Source organism: Somniosus microcephalus, chromosome 9, assembly GCF_052327205.1.
Source record: "Somniosus microcephalus isolate GS21.2 chromosome 9, FLI_Smic_1.0, whole genome shotgun sequence".
In the NCBI taxonomy this organism is placed as follows: Eukaryota; Metazoa; Chordata; class Chondrichthyes; order Squaliformes; family Somniosidae; genus Somniosus; species Somniosus microcephalus.
Genome location: NC_140995.1, coordinates 53,875,033 through 53,899,461, shown reverse-complemented (window position 1 = coordinate 53,899,461; position 24,429 = coordinate 53,875,033). Strand labels below are relative to the sequence as shown.

Genomic DNA, 24,429 nt, shown 5'->3' with positions numbered 1-24,429 from the left:
GGGAGGGGAGTGGGGGAGGGGAGTGAGTGAAAGAGTGGGAGTGAGGGGAAATGAGAAAATTGTATTACAAACCTGTTCCAAATTTTTGCTGCTGTCACACTAAGAGCAAATTTGTTTCCAGCAGATTAGGTTATTCATACTGAAAGAAAGGGATTGTGTCCATTATCCCAGCTGTGTTTTGCTTTTAGAAATAGTGGTAATCTTGATTATTGGGTAGAAAATAGCTTGAGAAAATTGAATGGGACTTATACCACCGCTACGTTTTATTAACGGACAATTGGTTTTTGAGGTGAGCCATGGCCAGGAGAGATTTTCAAAATTCTCCCTTTTTGGAAGTCCGATGGGATCAGACTGTGCCATCTTACCCGACTTGAAGGGTGCCCGTTTGGGGAAAAGAGTTGCTCCTGGCAAAAGCACTCATTTATGGCAGAAAATAGTCGGAGTAAATACTTATTTCTATTCAGCGACAGAAGTTGTGGCAGAAAGAAAATTACAGACAAGAGGTGATCTTTAGAATCAGTGAGAATGATAGAAACAACAGAAGGGGATTGGTTGAAAAGAGGGAGGAAGTGAAACATATTGTAACTGTGTTCTAAACATGCATTTTTTGAAACAAATAAGTAAAATAAGAAGAAAGCTTACAGTGAAAATTGAAAAGCAAAGACTTTAAAACGAGAGAGACTGGAAGAGTAAAAATAAAGAATTGAGCACTGAGTACTATTCATTTCTGTAACCTTTTAAAATGAGTTGTGGGCAAATCAGCAATCTCCTCTGTTTCCTGATTGGCTAAGAGTCAGGAAGTGAAAGGATCTCAGGTTCGCATAAGCACAACGGTGCGCTCCTGGGATCGGTGGGGGCACTACGCTGCGCATAACTCTGCAGTGTTAGAATTATACAGAGGACTGGTGGACAGCTAATGTTCATTTTATATTTAAAAAGGAAGATCGAATAAGTCCAGGAATAAGTCCATAGACCAATTAGCTTAACATCTGTGGTAGAAAAGGTAATAGAATCTTTACTAAAATGAGCAATAGGAAAACAATTAGAAACCAAAAATATAATAGAGTAGTCAGCACAGATTTCAAAAGGGGTCATGCTTGACCAACCTTATTGAATTCTTTTTAAGAAGTACCAGGAAGAGTAGACAAGGGTAATGTAATATATTTGGATTTTTGAAAGGGCCTTCGATAAGTTACCGCATAGTAGAGTCATGACTACGGTCAGAGCGTGTGGAGTCAGGGGACAAGTAGCAGAATAGATAACAAGCTGGCTACAAAACAAACACAGAGTAGGGGTAAAGGTAGCTACTCAAGACTGGCAAAAGGTGGAAAGTGGTGTTCCACAAAGCATCCACAAGTGCTGGGACCACGGTTGTTCAGAATTTATAATAAATGATTTGGACTCGGGATTAAGAAGTACAATTTCAAAATCTGTGGAAGGACACCAAATTGGGGGGCATAGTTATTAATGAGGAGGACTGTGACAAACTTAAAGACAACATTAATAAACTAGCAGAAAGGGCGTGTAACTGGCAAATGATTTCAATATAGCCAAGTGTGAGGTGGTGCATTTTGTAAGAAGAATAAAAGCCACATACTGCATGGAACTCAAATGAGGTAGAGGAGTAAAAGTGATCTAGGGGTACACATTCGCAAATCACAAAGTAGCGACACAGGTTAACAAGGCCATAAAAAGAGCAAACCAAGCACTGGGGGTTAATTTCTAAAGGGAATGAATTAAGAGCCGAGAAGTTGTGTTAAAACACGTATAGGACCTTGGTTAGACCCACCGAGTACTGTGCACAGTTCTGGTCTCCATATTATAAAAAGGCTTTAGAGGCCCAGAGAAGGTGCAAAAAACATTCACAAGGATGATACCTGAACTGAGAATATATATTTATCAGGAAAGGCTGAACACGCTGGGGTTCTTTTCTCTGGAAAAAGAGAAGGCTGAGGGGTGACCTGATAGGGGTCTTTAGGATTATGAAAAGGTTTGATAGGGTAGATGCAGAGAAAATGTTTCCATTTGTGGGGAGTCCAAAACTAGAGGTCATAAATATAAGATAGTCACTAATAAATCCAATAGGCTATTCAAGAGAACTTTCTTTCTGGTAAGAATGTGGAACATTCTACCACAAGGTGTAGTTGAGGCGAATAGCCTGTTTAAGGGGAAGCTAGATAAGCACATGAGGAGAATGGAATAGAAGGATATGTTGATAGGGTTAGATGAAGAGTGGTGGGAAGAGGCTCATGTGGAGCATAAACACCGGCATAGACCAGTAGGGCCGAATGGCCTGTTTCTGTGCTGTAGACTATGTAACTTTCAACCTTTGTTAGAACTACAGGTTGTAAATAATTGAACCCCCAGTATTCAGCCAGTAAAGGGTCTGGTACACTATAACCCTGAGTCAGGTTGATACGACAAGCCTGTTTAGGATAGAATGGGAGTGAAATAAACCGGTATTATGTGGGTTGCATGTGCAAGTTGATATCTGCTTCAGTCTTTGTCCATCAAACCAGCCTCACTTTAATGTCATAACTTTGTTTAAAATAAAGCAACCAGCCACTTACTGACAAGACAGACTGTCAGAAGTGAAATCAATCAGACACTGGGATTTGTAACAACAATGAGCAGTCCTTGTTTTAGCAGACTGGTGCCCATTTGTGCCGTCCCGATTAAAAGCAATTAGAATTAATACAAAATAAAAAAACTACCTCCATTTATACTAATAATAATATTTTTAAATATGGAAAGTGGAAACCTGCACAAATTGTTCAGCTTTTTTACTTTTATGGAAACATTAAATAACCTGTTGTTCCGTTCTGTGTCGGGCCCCCACACCTTGGATGTACATCAAAATTTGGCCGTACCACTCTCCATCTGCCACTATGCTCGCTGTGGAGTTTTCCCATTATTTTTCCAGTAAATTGTGGCATGAATTCACCACCGGAGGATTGGAGAGCAAATGGTTAATTTATGACATTCGTCGCTAATATTGCCATTGCAGCAAGTCCCAGGCCTATATCTCATCTGAATTCTCAGAGTTATGGCGACACAACCAAAACTCAAAAAGCCACAAAATAAAATTGCAATCAGCAAAGTTTAGTAAATTATTTCTGTGCTAAAATTTAAGTAGTGTGCATTACTGAGAAAAACACACATCACAGACTTACACAATAAAATTACAACCCTAGTATCTGCTGACCTCTCTATTTTGGAACTGCTTCAGCTTTGACCTCATTAAACATTGTACAGGAAACTTTGGTTTATCCGGAGGTTAACTGTCCGGAATGCTCGATCCACCGGCAAAATTCAGGAGTCGGTTCAGTAAGTTTTTTTTTCTTTTTGTTGCTTTTTTTTTCCACCAGTCAGGCTCTGCAAGGTCTAGCTAAAGCTGTTGCTTAGCTACAGAGACGCTTGCAAGCTACGGCCGACTGTTTAGAAGCTGTTGCTAAGCAACAGGGTTTATTGCTAGATACGGAGCTCAAAAGCTCCGTATGTTTTAACATTACCGCTGGTTTGTCCGGCAGTCCGGCAGTTTTGATGGGACGGCAACAGCTCGGTCCTGTACAGAGAACTATTAACCCTCCTGTCCTTGCACAGCATCAGTCGGTTAAGGGTTAACTATATTTTGCATCTATGTGCTCGTGTTTGCTGTCCACAGTAACCAAATCACTCTGCAAGCAGTTTGCACTATTCACCACTTACAGAACCAAAAACAGGAATCATCAAAAGAGTAATTACCCCCTCTGGAAAAGGTCCACATTGTAAAACTTGTGTAACTCCACTGAGAATTCCACTGTTGCTTGTACTTCAGTCATCTTTTTATTTTAGAAAGATCCAAAACTTTTAGGACATCACCATGATTACCTATAAAAGACAGTAATATTTTAGGTTGGCAATGTCAACAATAAAGTAATTCTGTAATCAGAAAAATAGTCCTAATATGGTACTTACCTCGGTTTAGACATTTTCCACTGTATCATGGTAATTGCCAACAATTTTTCCTTTTCTGGTGCTCCATGGTTCCTGTCAGAAGCACATTGTAAACAACTGGAAAAAGATAAACATGATATGGTTAGATTTATTTCATGCTTACCAATTAACACATTATCAGAAATCAACAAGTAAAGCAATTTCCATTAATTCTTTCAATATTAAACTTTTCACATTGTTAAGGAAATTTCTGCTCTACTCCCATTTGCTCACTAAGATGCACAAATGCTATAGGCTCAGTCACCTCTGTTACTGTACCCAACTATGGAAATCTTCAGTACTGGATTAATGGAAAAGATACATCTTTAACATTCCCCATGGAAGTTAAGGTTAATGGATAAAAGAATACACATGCAAAAACATGAATCACTTAAATATATATTTTTTTAATGAACAGAATTAAATTGACATTCAAATGTGGATGATAAAATGTTAAAGTAGTAAACCGGATGGGGTGTGGGGGGGGGGCAGGGGAAGTTGACTGCAATTATTATCTATATTCCAAAGATTGGTTTCCTTCTTTAGAATGCTCAAAGTCAATCAATATATTGCTGATTTGAAGACCAATTTGAACAGTTTTGTTTCTTCTAACACTAAAATCTTGAGACAACCAATCAATTTAATTCCGGAGTATCACAGTACGGAACAATGGTATTAAAATAAGAGCAGTCAACCAATGCATAACTAGGATTGTTCGCAATCTGCAATGTTCTAAATGAAATCTGACTGTAAAAATGGCTTGCAGTATCTGAAACAAACTAATTAAAAGGCCTGCCTGCAAAAATGTTATTTATAAAGAATTCCATCAGCAAGTGTAGATAGAACAAACTGTCTACTGCAAGTCACAACAAATATCAGGTTTGTGTTATACATAAAAAAAAGCACACTGCAAAATATAAAAGGTTGCAATTCGTCGTGCACAAGGCAATTCAGAGAGGAAAATCAGACAGTTCTGAGATAACCAAAAACTAAAATGCATGTGTTTTTTTTGACTGCGTAAGATCCAGGAGAGTGGTTGAGCAGTTTCTCAGAATAAAAGCAATCCCAATTAGTTACTGACGACAGAGTGCCGAAATAGCAAGCATCAAGAGAACACACAAATGAGAGACCATGTGAGTGAGAGGGCTGCATACAAGTGCACAAGTACATGTGGGCAAGACAGAGCATCCATGAGCAAGAGGAGATGTATAAAGAGAGCAAGTGTGTGCAAGACAGTGAACCAGTGAAAGCATGCCAAAGCAAAATAGAGTGCGCAGTGAGAGCGAGTGTTTGCAACAAAAAGGAGCAAGCCAAGATCAAGATACAAAAGGGCTTCAGTGCTCATGCAGAAAGAACACATGCACGGAGCAAGAAAAACCTTGTATGCAGTGCAAACAAGGAGAGCAAGTATGTGCAGAGTGAATGAGGGTGAACATTTGAAAAAATGTGAACACAGGAGCAAGATCACAGAAGTCCAGTGCTACCCACACTCAGGGCCAGTTATAAACAGAGAGACACACGTGACATGTAGCAGTAGGTCTGCTGAGGGGCACAAATGATACTATACAAGGTTATCCACAAGCCATATTACAAACATTAATAAGTCACTTATTCCATTTATCATTTTTTAGCCTCACTACTTCATTTATCCAGATCAATCTAAATGCTTTAACACCCAATTTATTTCTCAGAACAGGCTCCAGTGGAAGCAGTTCCTCAACATGATGTGGCTGTCCGTGCTCCAAATTTGCTCAGTTTATACTATACATCCTTAGTTGCTCCAAGGTCATGGTCACGAATCAACGCTTCTAGCCAAAGACCTCCCAATATGTCTTTTCTGGCTGTATGGTAGGCTGAAAGCTACTTATTGGTAACTGTCAGAACTTTGCTGCAGGACACATGTCTCTGGCATGTATGTCTCTGGAGGCAACATTGTAATATAAAAGGAGTACAATTCTCCCTTACAAACTGTGATCTCCCTGTACAGTTTGCTATTAAGTACCCTCCTCCACTCCCTTTATGAATTAAACAGCAGGGAGACCAGAAGAAACCCTGCAATGAACAACACCCATAAACTCTGTTCCATTTATCACTGTCTACACTATCCAGTCAATAGAGTTAGTGGTTTATTTAAAAAAGGTTTGTTACTTTATTCGTATGGCTTCATCTTCAACAACTTCAAATTCAGAATCTTATCAAACGACTTCTGCAAAGCCAAAAGTATATTCTATCCACTGGATTTGCTCATTCACTGATTGAGTTACCTCAAGAAGAATTCAAGTAGATTTTTCAGTGAAAAACCATTATGACTAAAACACTGCCTTCCCCTTATTGGTTCTATGCTCTATTGAAGAACTCTCTCACAATTGAAAACCGATAGTTTCCAAACCAGTTGCTAACTGATGAACTGATTCGTGTACCCCTTCATTTTCTGATAAACAGATTACGGGAAACATTTTCCAGTTCTTGACACAGAGCTAATGCGCTGGGGGAGGGTTTAAACTAAAATGGCAGGGCGTTGGAAACCTGAGCACGGAGACAGAGGAAAGGGAAACAAGGATAAAAGCAAAAGATAGGAAGGAGGAAAACAAAAGTGGCAGTCAGAGAAATCAACGGTTTAAATCAAACGTGGCCACAGTAAATAATAATTCTAATAGGTCTAAGAGCGTTAAAAAAACAAGCCTGAAGGCTTTGTGTCTTAATGCGAGGAGCATTCATAATAAGGTGGATGAACTGGCTGCGCAAATAGAGGTAAACGAATATGATTTGGTTCGGATTACGGAAATGTGGCTCAAGGATGGCCAAGGCTGGGAACTCAACATCCAGGGGTATTCGATATTCAGGATAGGCAAAAAGGAAAGGGAGGTGGGGTAGCATTACTGGTTAAAGAAGGGATTAACACAATTGTAAGGAAGGATATTAGCTCTGATGATGTGGAATCTGTATGGGTAGAATTGAGAAATACTAAGGGGCAGAAAATATTAGTGGGAGTGGTATATAGACCTCCAAACAGTAAGGCGGAGGTTGGGGATGGCATTAAAAGGGAAATTAAAGAAGCGTGCAATAAGGGCACAGCAGTCATCATGGGTGACTTTAATCTACATATCGATTGGGCTAAGCAAATTAGTAACAATACTGTGGAGGAGGAATTCCTGGAGTGTTTACGGGATGGTTTCCTGGACCAATATGTCGAGGAACCAACCAGAGGTCAGGCCATCTTAGACTGAGTATTATGTAACGAGAAAGGATTAATTAGCAATCTTGTTGTACGAGGCCCCTTGGGTCAGAGCGATCATAATATGATCGAATTCTTCATTAAGATGGAGAATGAAGTAGTTGACTCAGAGGCTAGGGTCCTCAATTTAAATAAAGGAAACTACGATGGTCTGAGGAGCAAGTTGGGTAGGATTGATTGGGGAATATCACTCAAAGGGTTGACGGTGGATAGGCAATGGCAAACATTCAAAGACCGAATGGATGAACTACAGAATTTGTTCATCCCAGTTTGGCATAAAAATAAAACAAAAAAGGTCACTCAACCGTGGCTAACAAGGGAAATTAGGGATAGCATAAGATCCAAGGAGAGGACATATAAATTGGCCAGAAAAAGCAATAATCCTGAGGATTGGGAGCAGTTTAGGATTCAACAAAGGAGGACAAAGGGATTAATTAAGCAAGGGAAAATAGAATATGAGAGTAAGCTTGCAGGGAACATAAAAAATGACTGTAAAAGCTTTTATAGATATGTAAAGTGAAAAAGATTGGTAAAGTCAAGCGTAATCCCTTGCAGTCAGAATCAGGGGAATTTATAATGGGGGACAAAGAAATGGCAGACCAACTAAATACATATTTTGGTTCTGTCTTCACAAAGGAGGACACAAATAACCTCCCAGAGATGCCAGGGAACATAGGGTCTGATGAAAGGGTGGAACTGAAAGAAATCAGTATTTGTAGGAAAATGGTGTTAAGAAAATTGATGGGACTGAAGGCCGATAAATCCCCAGGGCCTGATAATCTACATCCTAGGGTACTTAAGGAAGTGGCCCTAGAAATAGTAGATGCATTGCTGGTCATCTTCCAGAACTCGATAGACTCTGGAACAGTACCCATGGACTGGAGGGTAGCTAATGTTACCCCACGATTCAAAAAAGGTGGTAGAGAAAAAGCGGGGAATTATAGACCGGTAAGCCTGACATCGGTAGTGGGGAAAATGCTAGAGTCCATTATAAAAGATGCAATAGCAGAGCACTTGGAAAGCAGTGACAGGATCGGACAAAGTCAACATGGATTTACAAAAGGTAAATCATGCTTGACTAATCTACTGGAATTTTTTGAGGATGTAACTTGTAAAATAGATAAGGGAGAACCAGTGGATGTGGTGTATTTGGACTTTCAGAAGGCTTTCGATAAAGAACATAAGAAATAGGAGCAGGAGTAGGCCAATCGGCCCCTCGAGCCTGCTCCACCATTCAATAAGATCATGGCTGATCTGATCCTAACCTCAAATCTACTATCACTCTCCATCCCACCCGAACCCATGTGATCTCCCGGGAGAGGCGAAAAACCAGCTAAAAAACCCACTGCCAATTTGGGAGAAAAAAATCTGGGAAATTCCTCTCCGACCCATCTAGGCGATTGAAACTCGTCCAGGAGATCACTCTGTCCCTGTATTTCCTACAGTACTTACCTTCTGTAAGAGGTGATCTCCACCCCCAGCCAGGAACAGGCCCAATTTACTCTTGAAGGACTCCGAGCTGGCAGCCTGTTCCCAAGGTCTCCACTAATCCCTGTGAATAGAACCATCTCCTGAAATCTAACACAGAATTAGAACACAAGTAGGAGCAGGACCAGGCTACACGGCCCCTGGGCCCGCTCCGCTACCCACAGGGCCATGACGGTTCCGAACCTGGACTCATGTCCAATTTCCTGCCCGCTCCCCGTAACCCCTAATTCCCTTTACTTCTAGGAAACTGTCTATTTCTGTTTTAAATTTATTTAATGATGTAGCTTCCACAGCTTTCTGGGGCAGCAAATTCCACAGACCTACTACCCTCTGAGTGAAGAAGTTTCTCCTCATCTCTGTTTTGAAAGAGCAGCCCCTTATTCTAAGATTATGCCCCCTAGTTCTAGTTTCACCCATCATTGGGAACATCCTCACCGCATCCACCCGATCAAGCCCCTTCACAATCTTATATGTTTCAATAAGATCGCCTCTCATTCTTCTGAACTCCAATGAGTAGAGTCCCAATCTACTCAACCTCTCCTCATATGTCCACCCCCTCATCCCCGGGATTAACCGAGTGAACCTTCTTTGTACTGACTCGAGAGCAAGTATGTCCTTTCTTAAGTATGGACACCAAAACTGTACGCAGTATTCCAGGTGCGGTCTCACCAATACCTTGTACAACTGCAGCAATACCTCCCTGTTTTTATATTCTATCCCCCTAGCAATAAAAGCCAACATTCCATTGGCCTTCTTGATCACTTGCTGCACCTGCATACTAACTTTTTGAGTTTCTTACACCAGGACCCCCAAATCCCTTTGTACTACAGTACTTTCCAGTTTCTTGCCATTAAGATAATAACTTGCTCTATGATTTTTCCTGCCAAAGTGCATAACCTCACACTTTCCAGTATTGTATTCCATCTGCCAAATCTCTGCCCACTTACTTAGCCTGTCTATGTCCCTTTGCAGGTTTATGTCCTCCTCACTCACTACTTTCCCTCCCATCTTTGTATCATCTGCAAACTTTGATATGTTACACTCGGTCCCCTCCTCCAAATCGTTAATATAGATTGTAAAGAGTTGGGGACCCAGCACTGACCCCTGCGGAACACCACTAGTTACTGATTGCCAGTCTGAGAACGAACCATTTATCCCAACTCTCTGCTTTCTGTTAGATAGCCAATCCTCCACCCATGCCAGAATATTACCCCCAATCCCGTGATTTTTTATCTTGAGCAATAATCTTTTGTGTGGCACCTTGTCAAATGCCTTTTGGAAGTCTAAATACACTACGTCCACTGGTTCCCCTTTATCCACCCTGTATGTTACATCCTCAAAGAACTCAAGCAAATTTGTCAAAACATGACTTCCCCTTCATAAAACCATGCTGACTTTGTCCTATTAAATTATGTTTATCCAAATATCCCGTTACTGTCTCCTTAATAATGGACTCTAAAATTTTACCAACCACAGATGTTAGGCTAACTGGTCTATAGTTTCCAGCCTTCTGCCTGCTACCCTTTTTAAAATAAGGGTGTTACATTAGCAGTTTTCCAATCTGCCGGGACCTTTGCTGAGTCCAGGGACTTTTGGAAAATTACCAATGCATCCACAATCCCTACCGCCACTTCCCTCAAGACCCTAGGATGTAAGCCATCAGGTCCAGGTGATTTATCCGGCTTAAGTCCCATTATTTTACCAAGTACCACTTCCTTAGTGATTTTAATCGTATTTAGCTCCTCCCCCCCTAGAGCCCCCTGTTTGTCCAGTGTTGGGATATTCTTAGTGTCCTCTACCGTAAAGACTGATACAAAATATTTGTTCAGCGTTTCTGCCATCTCCATGTTTCCCACCATTAATTTCCCGGTCTCATCCTCTAAGGGACCAACTTTAGCCACCCTTTTTCTTTTTATATAACTATAGAAACTTTTGTTATCTGTTTTTAATAGGTCCCGCATAAGAGATTAGTGTGCAAAATTAAGGCACATGGGATTGGGGGCAAGGTATTGACTTGGATAGAGAACTGGTTGGCGGACAGAAAGCAAAGAGTTGGAATAAACGGGTCGTTTTCCAGGTGGCAGGCAGTGACTAGTGGGGTACCGCAAGGATCGGTCCTAGGACCCCAGCTGTTTACAATATATATTAATGATCTGGACGAGGGAATTGGATGCAATATCTCTGAATTTGCAGACGACACAAAGCTGGGTGGGAGGGTATGCTGTGAGGAGGATGTCGTGAAACTCCAGTACGATTTGGACAGGTTGGGTGATTGGGCAGAAACATGGCAAATGCACTATAATGTGGATAAATGTGAGGTTATCCACTTTGGTGGCAAAAACAGGAAGGCAGATTATTATTTGAATGGCAATAGATTGGGGGAAGGGGAAGTGCAGAGAGACCTGGGTGTTCTTGTGCACCAGTCGCTGAAGGTAAGCATGCAGGTGCAGCAGGCGGTTAAGGCAAATGGTACGTTGGCCTTCGTAGCAAGAGGGTTCGAGTACGGGAACAAGGATGTCTTGCTGCAGTTGTACAAGGCCTTGGTGAGACCACACCTTGAGTATTGTGTGCAGTTTTGGTCGCCTTATCTGAGGAAGGACGTTCTTGCCATGGAAGGAGTGCAGCGAAGATTCACCAGGCTGATACCTGGGATGGCAGGAATGACGTATGAGGAAAGATTGTGTCGATTGGGCTTATACTCACTGGAGTTTAGAAGATTGAGAGGGGATCTCATCGAAACCTATAAAATTCTGTCAGGCCTGGACAGACTAGATGCAGGAAGGATGTTTCTGATGGCCGGGGAGTCCAGAACCAGGGGTCATAGTCTAAGGATAAGGGGTAAGCCATTTAGGACTGAAATGAGGAGGAATTTCTTCACCCAGGGAGTGGTGAACCTGTGGAATTCTCTGCCAGAGGGCGATGGAGGCCAGTTCATTAAATATATTCAAGAAGGAGTTGGATATATTTCTTAAGGCTAAAGGGATCAAGGGATATGGGGAGAAGGCAGGGACCGGGTACTGAATTTGGATGGTCAGCCAAGATCTCATTGAATGGCGGAGCAGGCTCCAAGGGCCGAATGGCCTACTCCTGCTCCTATCTTCTATGTTACAACGTTTCCGTATTTATGGAGCTCACTTCTCTGAAAGGAAGTTGCGTCTCCCATCAGGTCCAGGCTCCCTGTAGATATTTAAACAGAAATATGCTCCAGGGATTCTGGCAAAAAATGAACCTTTCCTTCGTACCTTCTAGATTTCAAAGCCAAAAATTAAAGTTCTGTAGGTTATTTTTAATTCTCCCAAGACTGTCTCGTGTCAGAATGGCTGCAGTTGGCCACTGAGAGGACATTTTTGTTAAATTCATTTATGGGATGTGGGCGTCTATGGCAAGGCTAGCATTTATTGCTCATCCCTAGTTGCCCTCGAGAAGGTGGTGGTGAGCCGACTTCTTGAACCGCTGCAGTCCTTGTGGTGAAGGTACTCCCACAGTGCTGTTAGGTAGGGAGTTCCAGGATTTTGACCCAGCGACGATGAAGGATCGGCGATATACTTCTAAGTAGGGTTGCAAAATTCTGGGAATTTTTAAAAGAGGAAACTTTCCATGGGAATTTAGAGTTTTTTTGCACACTGATGGTTTTTGTCTCTGACCCTTATATTATCTTTGTTGTCAAAATAGACATACTGTTCCATACAAATAAAAACAGGCTTTCAAAACTTTATTTAAGTTATAATTTTGAACTTTATTGAACCCCCACAAAAAAGACCCATCTAAAATAAAATAAAAAGAGCGTCAGCTTATTTAGCCTGTAATTTGTCCTTATTTTGTCCCCTTTGAGTCTTCTACTCATGAGTCTTCATAGTCTTCAACTCCTCATTGCTCCTCCTGATTCTCTGACTCTGGCGTGTCCATTTCCTCCTCTGTGTCAGTGTCTAGCTGTGTGGTGGACACTTCTGTATCTGGCTCAATAAGTTGTAGGTTTGCCCGGATAGCCACCAGTTTCTCCACTCTCTTGTTAGTCAGCCTGTTGCGCACCTTTGTATGCGTATTCCCAAAAAGTGACCAGTTTTGTTCAGAGGCCGCTGATGAAGGTGGGATTTGGCGTATCACCGATGCAATAGGTGACAGGGCCTCAGATGCACAAAGTCCCTTCCACCAGGTATGTGCACTGATATGCTTGCATGATTCCCATATCCCATCCCCATTCCAAAGACCTTGCTTGGTAGAGAACTTTGCCCATATCCAGATTGAGATGGTGCGAGAGGGTAGAAATCACACTGTAAGCGCTGTTGATCTGTTCTCCAGAAAGTATTGGTCTCCCAACATGCTTTGGGTCCAGCATGTATGCTGCAGCATGAATCGGCTTGACACAAAATTCTTGAGGCGTCTGTATGAATTGAACAATTGCCTTCTCCTCTGCTTTGAGCAGCAGGGATGTGGGTAGGGCAATGCTGATTTGTTCTTTTAAATCAGTAAAAAGCCTGAGAACATCTGACAAGACAGCATCATCTCCTTCAATCTGAGCAATTGCAGATGCTACTGGTGAGAGTAGTTTAAGGCTGCTAACCACTCTCTCCCAAAACACATCATCCAGCAGTATTTTCTTGATGGTGGTTTCCATATCCCCAGACTGGGATATTGCCATTTCTTGCAGCGACTCCTTACCCTCCAGAAGGCTGTTGTACATTATGACAACACCACCCCATCTAGTGTTTTTGGGCAGCTTCAGTGTGGTGTTCTTGTTCTTTGTCATTTGCTTGGAGTTGTAGGTTGCTGCAACTACCTGTTTTCCCCTGACATACTTAACAACTTGCTTGGCTCTCTTGTACAGTGCTTCCATGGTTCTCAAACCCATGATGTCCTTGAGGAGCAGGTTAAGCCCATGAGCTGCGCACCCAATAGACGTAATATGAGGGTAGGCCTCCTCCACTTGAGCCCAAGCAGCCTTCATATTCGCAGCATTGTCAGTAACTACTGCAAAGACCTTTTGTGATCCAAGATCGTTGATGACCGCTTTCAGCTCATCAGCAATGTATGTGCCTGTGTGTCTGTTGTCCTTCGTGTCTGTGCTCTTGAAGAACACTGGGAGAGGAGTGGAGACGATGTAGTTTATGATGCCCGCCCCTCATACATTTGACCACCCATCTGAGATAACTGCAACACAGTCTGCCATCGCTATCGTTTCTTTGAGCTTTCCTTGGACTCTGTTATACTCAGCCTCCAGCAAATAAGTAGACAAAGCATGTCTGGTGGGAGGACAGTATGCAGGGCGAATAACATTGAAAAAATCGCTTCCAGTACACATTGGCTGTGAGCATGAGGGGTGAGCCTGTTGCATATACAGCTCGAGCAAGGCACTCATCTGCATTCTTCTGGCTATGGTTATCCATTGTATCAAAGAACCTTCCAAGTGGGCCAGGAGTTGCTGATGATAAGGAGCCTGATGCTGAATGAGAACCATCATCTTCTTGAATGGAAGCAGAGGAACTCTGGGCTGACTGCTGTGAGCTTTGAGTGAAGTTGTTGCATTTGGATAAATGCTGCTGCATCTTTGTGGCATTCTTTACATATGGCTTTCTACAGTGTTTGCACATGTACACAGTCTTTCCATCTTTAATGCCTGGGGTAAAATGCTTCCACACATCCGACGGTAAACGTGGCATTGTTCTATGCAGAGAAATAAAGGGCATTCATCTCTGTGTCGAACTGCGGTCGATCAGCACGATTGCAACAGGGTGAGTACATTTTTGCTGATGCTCCATGTGATGGAAGCATGACCTGTACACACACAACGCTACATCACCAATAGTGTATTATTTTGTATATTTTAAATTGAAGGACAACAGAGTTCAACAAGTAACTGGTTTATTTGGTATAAAGTCTGATTTACTTACTGCATCATCACATCAGCAGAAAACAAAATGACTTCCCTCAGGACCCCTAACCTGGATCTTAAAAAAAACTATAGCAGTCTTACAGATGCCTGCTGGCCAATCACAATTCAATATGCAAATATTACAAATAGAGGGAGCTAATCGCTCATCCACCCAATCAGGACACATTTGTTCACAGTCACACACAAAACTTGTAATTATTAAAACAAGCCAAGTAAGAAGATAAACATATATTGATTAAGAAATTCCTTAATAATTAAGATTCCATCTCTGTTAGTAATTTTAAGAGAGGACCTGTGGAAAAAAAAGAAAATACAAAAAAAACAATATTATGCTAGCATGTGCTTTTTTGGGCAAAATTCCCAAAATTCCCAAGCTAAACTTCCCGTGGAAAATTTCCAGAAATTTACCGGAAACTTTCCACCCCTTTGCAACCCTACTTCTAAGTCAGGATGGTGTGCGACTTGGAGGGGAACTTGGAGGTAGTGGTGTTCCCATGCGCCTGCTGCCCTTGTCCTTCTAGGTGGAAGAGGTCGCGGGTTTGGGAGGTGCTGCCAAAGAAGCCTTGGCGAGTTGCTGCAGTGCATCTTGTAGATGGTACACACTGCAGCCACGGTACGCCGGTGGTGGAAGGAGAGAATGTTTAAGGTGGTGGATGGGGTGTAATTCAAGCGGGCTGCTTTGTCTTAGATGGTGTCGAGCTTCTTGAGTGTTGTTGGAGCTGCACTCATCCAGGCAAGTGGAGAGTATTCCATCACACTCCTTGTGCCGTGTAGATGGTAGAAAGGTTTTGGGGAGTCAGGTGGTGAGACACTTGCCACAGAATACCTAGCCTCTGACCTGCTTTTATTGCCACAGTATTTATGTGGCAGGTCCAGTTAAGTTTCTGGTCAATGGATGTTGATGGTGGGGGATTCGGTGATGGTAATGCCATTGAATGTCAAGGGGCGGTGGTTAGACTCTCGCTTGTTGGAGATAGTCATTGCCTGGCACTTCTGTGGCGCGAATATTATCTGCCACTTATCAGCCCAAGCCTGAATGTCTGCAACAAGACCTCATTATCTGAGGAGTTGTGAATGGCACTGAACACTGTGCAGTCATCAGCAAACATCCATTTCTGACCTTATGTTGTTTCATCAATGATTTTCCCTCCAACTGAAGACGATTGGGCCGAGGACATTGCCCTGAGGAACACCTGTAGCGATGTCCTGGGGCTGTGATGATTGATCTTCAACCACCACAACCATCTTCCTTTGTGCTAGGTATGACTCCAGCCAGTGGAGCGTTTCCTCCCCCCCGCCGATTCCCATTGACTTCAGTTTTACTAGGGCTCCTTGATGCCAAACTCGGTCAAATGCTGCCTTGATGTCAAGGACAGTCACTCTCACCTCGCCTCTGGAATTCAGCTCCTTTGTCCATGTTTGGACCAAGGCTGAAATGAGGTCGGGAGCGAGTGGTCTTGGCAGAACCCAAACTGGGCATCAGTGAGCAGGTTATTGGTGAGTAAGTGCTGCTTGATAGCGCTGTTGATGACACTTTCCATCACTTTGCTGATGATTGAGAGTAGACTGATGGGGCGGCAATTGATCAGATTGGATTTGTCCTGCTTTTTGTGAACAGGACATACCTGGGCAGTTTTCCACATTGTCGGACAGATGCCAGTGTTGCAGCTTGGCTAGAGGCGTGGCTAGTTCTGGAGCACAAGTCTTCAGCACGACAGCCGGGATGTTGTCGGGGTCCATAGCCTTTGCTGTATCCAGGGCGCTCAGCCATTTCTTGATATCACATGGAGTGAATCGAATTGGCTAAAGATTCGCTTTTGTGATGGTGAGGACCTCAGGAGTAGGCCGATATGGATCATCCACTCGGCACTTTTGACTGAAGATGGTTGCAAACGCTTCAGCCTTGTCTTTTGCACTCACGTGCTGGGCTCCACCATCATTGAGGATGGCTATATTCATGGAGCCTCCTCCTCCCGTTAGTTGATTAATGGTCCACCACCATTCACGGTTGGATGTGGCAGGACTGCAGAGTTTTGATCTGATCCGTTGATTGTGGGATCGCTTAGCCCTATCTATAGCATGCTGCTTCTGCTTTTTAAGCATGCATGTAGTCCTATGTTGCAGCTTCCCCAGGTTGGCACCTCATTTTTAGGTGCTCCTGGCATGCTCTTCTACACTTCTGATTGAAACAGGGTTGGTCCCCTGGCTTGATGATAATGGTAGAGTGAAGGATATGCCGGGCCATGAGGTTACAGATTGTGGTGGAATACAATTCTGCTGTTGCTAATGGCCCACTACGTCTCATGGATGCCCAGTTTTGAGCTTTAGATTTGTTCTGAATCTATCCCATTTAGCACGGTGGTAATGCCACACAACATGCTGGAGGGTGTCCTCAGTGTGAAGACGGGAGTTCGTCTCCACAATGACTGTGCGGTGGTCACTGCTACCAATACTGTCATGGACAGATGCATCTGTGACATAGATTGGTGAGGACGCGGTCAAGTAGGTTTTTCCCTCATGTTGGTGTTCTCACCACAATAACTAGACTTTATCTACACTCAATGCACACAGCACCCAACACTCCCACATAACTCCTGTGGGATCTTGAAGCAGAGTAATCTAGGTTCTCACAGGCTGTATCTACTTTTTACATTGAAGCCTGCTACACAACTGCAGCATCCCTGAACTCCTCTTGCATCTGCAGTCTTGCAGCTTCAGCACATGCATGTAATGACTGCTACCCAAGACCTAGCTACTACTACCTCCCTGGACACCTCCCCCTGGACGCATCGTTTGCTTCCAGCCCCCACCCCTTTCTCCTCATTTTCACCTCTCCGTGGCCCCATAACTCTCTCTGACAAACCACACCACTTCATTCCTTAGCTGCACTTGCTGTATTTCCAACCAAGGAGTTTTTCCTCCTGAACACTCTCAGGACTTCCCTTCCGCTTCAATCTGGGCACCCTTTGCCTCCCCACAAATGGTCACATAACGCCAGCTCTAATCCAGTAGTTCACTGCACATTGTTCCTCTGAAGCAAATTTCTCAAGCCTCTTCCTGTCCCACTCTCCTTTTGCATCCTTTCCGACTCTCCTTCCCCCCTCCAACCTCTAGCCACCCTCCACCATCACGGTTAGGAATGAAGTTGAAAAAACAATTAGGAAGGCAAAGAGAAACTACAAAATTAAATTATCAAGGAATATAAAAAAGAAATAGTGAAGTATTCTACACACATAAATAGCAAATGAAAAATCAGGATAGGGACAGGGCCACCAAGGATTACACACGATAAACTCTCGGGTAATGACAGCCAAATGGCAGAAATATTCAATAATTACTTTGCCTCAGTATTTACCAGGGAGACTAACATGGTGGTCAGGACATTAGAAGAGATCAAAAAAGATATAAAGACATTTAAGATGGAAGGGGGGGGGGGGGGGGGGGGGGGGGAGATAATTGATACACTAATCAAACTTAGGGAGGATAAAACTCCTGGTCCATATACTCCTTGGAAAATAGACAGGGAGTGAGATAGGAGATGATCTGGCTACCAGACCCAGACAGGGAGTGAGATAGGAGACAATCTGATTACTGGAGCCAAGACAGGGAAGGGCATTGGGATGGCTCGACTTCCAAGTTTGGACAAGGGTTGGGATATGGGATAGGTTTGCAGCTTGACGTCCAAGATTTGCTTTGCTGCAAACAAATATCCATTGAAATCCTTAATACCTGATGTCTCTGAATCATACAAAAGTACTAAAAGGAGATACACTCTAAAAATAATTGGTTTCTGCTTTCAAGTTTACATTTAAAAATTTACAGACAGCCCCCTCAAAAAACCAACTGTTGAATTAAAAAATTGGATGTATTATAATTTAAAGCAGTAAATGAATTGAATGGATTTATCAGCATTAAATAAAAGGTGGTTCTCTAATATCACCAAAACCTCCTTCACCTTGTCCAGGGTATTGCCTCTGCTAAATCAGGCGAGAACCCTGGAGTGCAGCTTTTCTCACTTCCAGCTATTTAATGCTATATAACACCGCCATGTCACTGTGCAAAAATGTTTGCCAACTCCGAAGCTCTCCATACTGTTCGCAACCTTGGTGTTATATTTGACCCTGAAATGAGCTTCCGACCACATATCCATGCCGTAACTAAGACTGCCCATTTCCACCTCCGTAACATCGCCCATCTCCACCACTGCCTCAGCTCATCTGCTGCTGAAAGCCTCATCAATGCCTTTGTTACTTCTAGATTTGACAATTCCAACACACTCCTGGCTGGCCTCCCACATTCTACCCTACGTAAACTTGAGGTCATCCAAAACTCAGCTGCCCATGTCTTAACTCGCACGAAGTCCTGCTCACCCACCTCTTCTGCGCTCGTTGACCTACATTGGCTCCCAGTTAACCAATACCTTGATTTTAAAATTCTCATCCTGGTTTTGAAATCCCTCCATGGCCTCGCCCCTCACTATCACTCTAATCTCCTGCAGCTCGACAACCATCCCCCCCTCCGCGCCTTGGGATGTTATACTACTTTAAAGGAGCCATATATAAATGCAAGTTGTTGAAGAAGTAAGACCCTCCCCATCCATGACCCACCTTTGACAATCAGTCAATATCCTGGTCTCAACTGAAACCTAACTTGCTGATGGCAACATCTTCCTTCTCAGCAAGGCAACCTTGCTTGGCTTCACATTTCATCAAATCCCCCACATTGCCCTGGAAGCAGTGTGACAGTCAGAAGAACATAAGAAATAGGAGCAGGAGTCGGCCATTTGGCCCTTCGAGCCTGCTCCGCCATTCAATAAGATCATGGCTGATCTTCCACCTCATCTTCACTTTCCTGCGCTATCCCCAGATCCCTTGATTCCCTTAATATTCAAAAATCCATCGCTCTCAGTCTTGAATATACTCGCTGGGGTTGGAGAATTCCAAAGTTTCACCACCCTGAGTGAAGAAATTTCTCGGTCCTAAATGGCCGACCCCTGAATCTGAGACTGTGGCCCCTGGTTCTGGACTCCCCAGCCAGGGGAAACATTCTCCCTGCATCTACCCTGTCAAGCCCTGTAAGGATTTTGTATGTTTCAATGAGATCATCTCTCATTCTTCTGAACTCAAGAATATAGGCCTCGTCTACTCAATCTCTCCTCACAGGACAAGCCCCCCATCCCAGGAACCAGTCTGGTGAACCTTCATTGCACTCCCTCTATGGCAACTATATCCTTCCTTAGATAAGGAGACCAAAACTGTACACAATACTCAAGGTGTGGTCTCACCAGGGTCCTATATAATGGCAGTAAGATGGCCTTACTCTTATAGTCAAATCCTCTTGTAATAAAGGCCAACATACAATTTGCTTTCCTAATTGCTTGCTGTACCTGCATGTTAACTTTCAGTGATCCGTGTACAAGGATACCCAGGTCCCTCTGAACAAACATTTCCAATCTCTCACCATTTAAAAAATACTCTGCTTTTCTATTTTTCCTACCAAAGTGGATAACGTCACATTTCTCCACATTATATTCCATTTGCCATGTTCTTGCCCACCCACTTAGCCTGTCTATATCCCCTTGAAGCCTCCTTGCATCCTCCTCACAACTTACATTCCCACCCAGCTTTGTATCATCAGCAAACTTGGATATATTACATTTGGTCCCCTCATCCAAATCATTGATGTAGATTGTGAATAACTGAGGCCCAAGCACTGATCCTTGCGGTACCCCACTAGTTATAGCCTGCCAACCCGAAAATGACCCGTTTATTCCTACTCTGTTTTCTGTCCGTTAACCAATCCTCAATCCATGCTAGTATATTACCCCCCAATCTTGTTTAATAACCTCATGTGGCACCTTATCGAATGCCTTCTGAAAATCCAAATACACCACATCCACTGGTTCCCCCTCATCTACTCTGCAAGTTACAACCTCAATAACATAGAAACATAGAAGATACGAGCAGGAGTAGGCCATTCGGCCCCTCGAGCCTGCTCCGCCATTCAATGCGATCATGGCTGATCATCCAAATTCAGTACCCGGTCCCTGCTTTCTCCCCATACCCCTTGATCCCTTTAGCCTTGAGAAATATATCCAACTCCTTCTTGAATATATTTAATGAATTGGCCTCTACTGCCTTCTGTGGTAGAGAGTTCCACAGGTTCACCACTCTCTGGGTGAAGAAATTCCTCCTCATTTCTGTCCTAAATGACCTACCCCTTATCCTTAGACTGTGACCCCTGGTTCTGGACTCCCCGACCATCGGGAACATCCTTCCTGCATCTAGTAAGAACATAAGTAGTAGGAGCAGGAGTAGGCCATATGGTCCCTCTGGCCTGCTCTGCCATTCAATAGGATCATGGCTGATCCGAACCTAGACTCACGTCCACTTCCCTGCCCGCTCCCCGTAACCCCTAATTCCCTTATCAGCTAGGAAACTGTCCATCTCCATTTTAAATTTATTTAATGTCGCAGCTTCCACAGCTCTCTGAGGTAGCAAACTCCATAGATTTACTACCCTCTGAGTGAAGAAGTTTCTCCTCATCTCAGTTTTGAAAGGGCAGCCCCTTATTCTAAGATTATGCCCCCTAGTTCTAGTCTCACCCATCAGTGGAAACATCCTCACCGCATCCACCCGATCAAGCCCCCTCACAATCTTATATGTTTCGATAAGATCGCCTCTCATTCTTCTGAATTCCAATGAGTAGAGGCCCAACCTACTCAACCTTTCCTCATAAGTCAACCCCCTCATCTCTGGAATCAACCGAGTGAATCTTCTCTGAACTGCCTCGAGAGCAAGTATATCTTTTCTTAAATATGGAAACCAAAACTGTACGCAGTATTCCAGGTGTGGCCTCACCAGTACCCTGTATAACTGAAGCAAGACTTCCCTGCTTTTATACTCCATCCCCCTTGCAATAAAAGCCAAGATTCCATTGGCCTTCCTGATCACCTGCTGTACCTGCATACTAACCTTCTGTGTTTCATGCACCAGGACCCCCAGATCCCTTTGTACTGTAGCACTTTGCAGTTTCTCTCCATTTAGATAATAACTTGCTCTTTGATTTTTTCTGCCAAAGTGCATAACCTCGCACTTTCCAACATTATATTCCATCTGCCAAATTTCTGCCCACTCACTTAGCTTGTCTATGTCCTTTTGCAGGTTTTTTATGTCCTCCTCACTCACTACTTTCCCTCCCATCTTTGTATCGTCAGCAAACTTGGATATGTTGCACTTGGTCCCCTCCTCCAAATCGTTAATATAGATTGTAAAGAATTGGGGTCCCAGCACCGACCCCTGCGGAACACCACTAGTTACTGATTGCCAACCCGAGAATGAACCATTTATCCCAAAACTCTGTTTTCTGTTAGATAGCCAATCTTCCACCCATGCCAGTATATTACCCCCAATCCCGTGATTTGTAATCTTGTGTGTGGCACCTTGTCAAATGCCTTTTGGAAGTCCAAATACACCACATCCACTGGTTCCCCTTTATCCACCTTGTTTGTTACGTCCTCAAAGAATTCGAGCAAATTTGTCAAACATGACTTCCCCTTCATAAAACCATGCTGACTCTGTCCGATTAAATTATACTGATCCAAATGTCCTGTTACTGCTTCCTTAATAATGGACTCCAACATTTTACCAACCACAGATGTTAGGCTAACTGGTCTATAGTTTGCAGCCTTTTGTCTACCTCCCTTTTTAAATAAGGGCGTTACATTAGCAGTTTTCCAATCTGCTGGGACCTTTCCTGAATTTTGGAAAATTACCACCAATGCATCCACAATCCCTACCGCTACTTCTCTCAAGACCCTAGGATGTAAGCCATCAGGTCATAGAGTTATACAGCACGGATAGAGGCCCTTCGGCCCATCGTGTCCGCGCCGGCAATCAAGCCCTGTCTGATCTAATCCCATATTCCAGCATTTGGTCCGTAGCCTTGTATGCTATGGCATTTCAAGTGCTCATCCAAATGCTTCTTAAATGTTGTGAGGGTTCCTGCCTCCACAACCCTTTCAGGCAGTGAGTTCCAGACTCCAACCACCCTCTGGGTGAAAAAGTTCTTCCTCAAATCCCCTCTAAACCTCCCGCCCTTTACCTTGAATCTATGCCCCCTAGTTATTGACCCCTCTACTAAGGGAAAAAGCTCCTCAGCATCCATCCTATCTATGCCCCTCATAATTTTGTACACCTCAATCATGTCCCCCCTCAACCTCCTCTGCTCCAAGGAAAACAAACCCAATCTGCCCAGTCTCTCTTCATAGCTGAAGCGCTCCAGCCCCGGTAACATCCTGGTGAACCTCCTCTGCACCCTCTCCAACGCGATCACATCCTTCCTGTAGTGTGGCGACCAGAACTGCACACAGTATTCCAGCTGTGGCCTAACCAGTGTTTTATACAGTTCCATCATAACCTCCTTGCTCTTATATTCAATGCCTCGGCTAATGAAGGCAAGTATCCCATATGCCTTTTTTACCACCTTATCCACCTGTTCCGCCGCCTTCAGGGATCTGTGTACTTGCACACCCAGATCCCTCTGACCCTCCGTCTTGCCTAGGGTCTTACCATTCATTGTGTATTCCCTTGCCTTGTTAGTCCCCCCAAAGTGCATCACCTTGCACTTTTCCGGGTTAAATTCCATTTGCCACTGTTCCGCCCATCTGACCAACCCATCTATATCGTCCTGCAGACTGAGGCTACCCTCCTCGCTATTTACCACCCTACCAATTTTTGTATCATCCGCAAACTTACTGATCATACCTTTTACATTCATATCCAAGTCATTAATGTAGACCACAAACAGCAAGGGACCCAGCACCGATCCCTGTGGCACCCCACTGGCCACAGGCTTCCAGTCACAAAAACAACCTTCGACCATCACCCTCTGCCTTCTGTCACTAAGCCAGTTTTGTATCCAATGTGCCAAGGCACCCTGGATTCCATGGGCTCTTACCTTCTTGACCAGTCTCCTGTGCGGGACTTTATCGAAGGCCTTACTGAAATCCATATATACCACATCCACTGCGTTACCCTCATCCACACACCTAGTCACCCCCTCAAAAAATTCAATCAAATTAGTCAGACATGATCTTCCCTTGACAAAGCCATGTTGACTATCCCTGATTAATCCTTGCCTCTCCAAGTGGAAACAAATTTTGTCCCTCAGAATTTTTTCCAATAATTTTCCTACCACTGATGTTAGGCTCACTGGCCTGTAGTTCCCCGGTTTTTCCCTACTTCCCTTCTTGAATAATGGTACTACATTAGCGGTTCTCCAGTCCTCTGGCACATCCCCTGTGGCCAGAGAGGTCCTGAATATATGTGTTAGAGCCCCCGCAATCTCTTCCTTTGCCTCACACAGCAGCCTGGGATACATTTCATCCGGGCCTGGGGATTTATCCATTTTTAGGCCAGCTAAAACCGCCAATACCTCCTCCCTCTCGATGTGAATATGTTCGAGCATATCACAGTCCCCCTGCCCTATTTCTATGTCTACATCGTCCTTCTCCATAGTGAAAACAGATGCAAAAAATTCATTTAGAACCCCTCCTATATCTTCCGGCTCCACACACAGATTGCCACTTTTGTCCCTAATGGGCCCTATTTTTTCCCTAGTTATCCTCTTACCCTTAATATACTTATAAAACATCTTAGGATTTTCCTTTATTTTGCTCGCCAGTGTTATTTCATGGCCCCTCCTTGATCTCCTACTTTCTTTTTTAAGTATCCCCCTGCACTTTTTGTACTCCTCTAGGGCTTCCTCCATCTTTAGCCTTTTGTATCTGCCAAAAGCCCTCCTTTTTTTCCCCTAATCCATTCTCGTATATCCCCTGACA

The 24,429-nt window shown here is 43.6% G+C and overlaps 1 protein-coding gene across 7 annotated transcripts in view; it reads right to left on the bottom strand.

Annotated features, from left to right (window-relative positions):
* The window catches only part of fam135a (family with sequence similarity 135 member A), a 305,872-nt gene that overhangs the window by 262,084 nt on the left and 19,359 nt on the right, over positions 1-24,429 (bottom strand). For 6 of the 7 annotated variants that reach the window (XR_015079491.1, XR_015079490.1, XM_085996568.1 and 3 more), the window contains exons 2-3: positions 3,958-4,053; positions 3,745-3,870 (exon numbers count right to left, since the gene is read on the bottom strand). Coding sequence is in view for 4 of the 7 variants with exons in the window: in XM_085996568.1 (XP_085852694.1) it covers positions 3,745-3,821 (77 nt within the window). In the remaining 3 variants the exon portion in view is untranslated. Of the gene's footprint in view, positions 1-3,744; positions 3,871-3,957; positions 4,054-24,429 lie in introns of those variants that run through there. The other variant, XM_085996575.1, reaches the window with a different exon arrangement.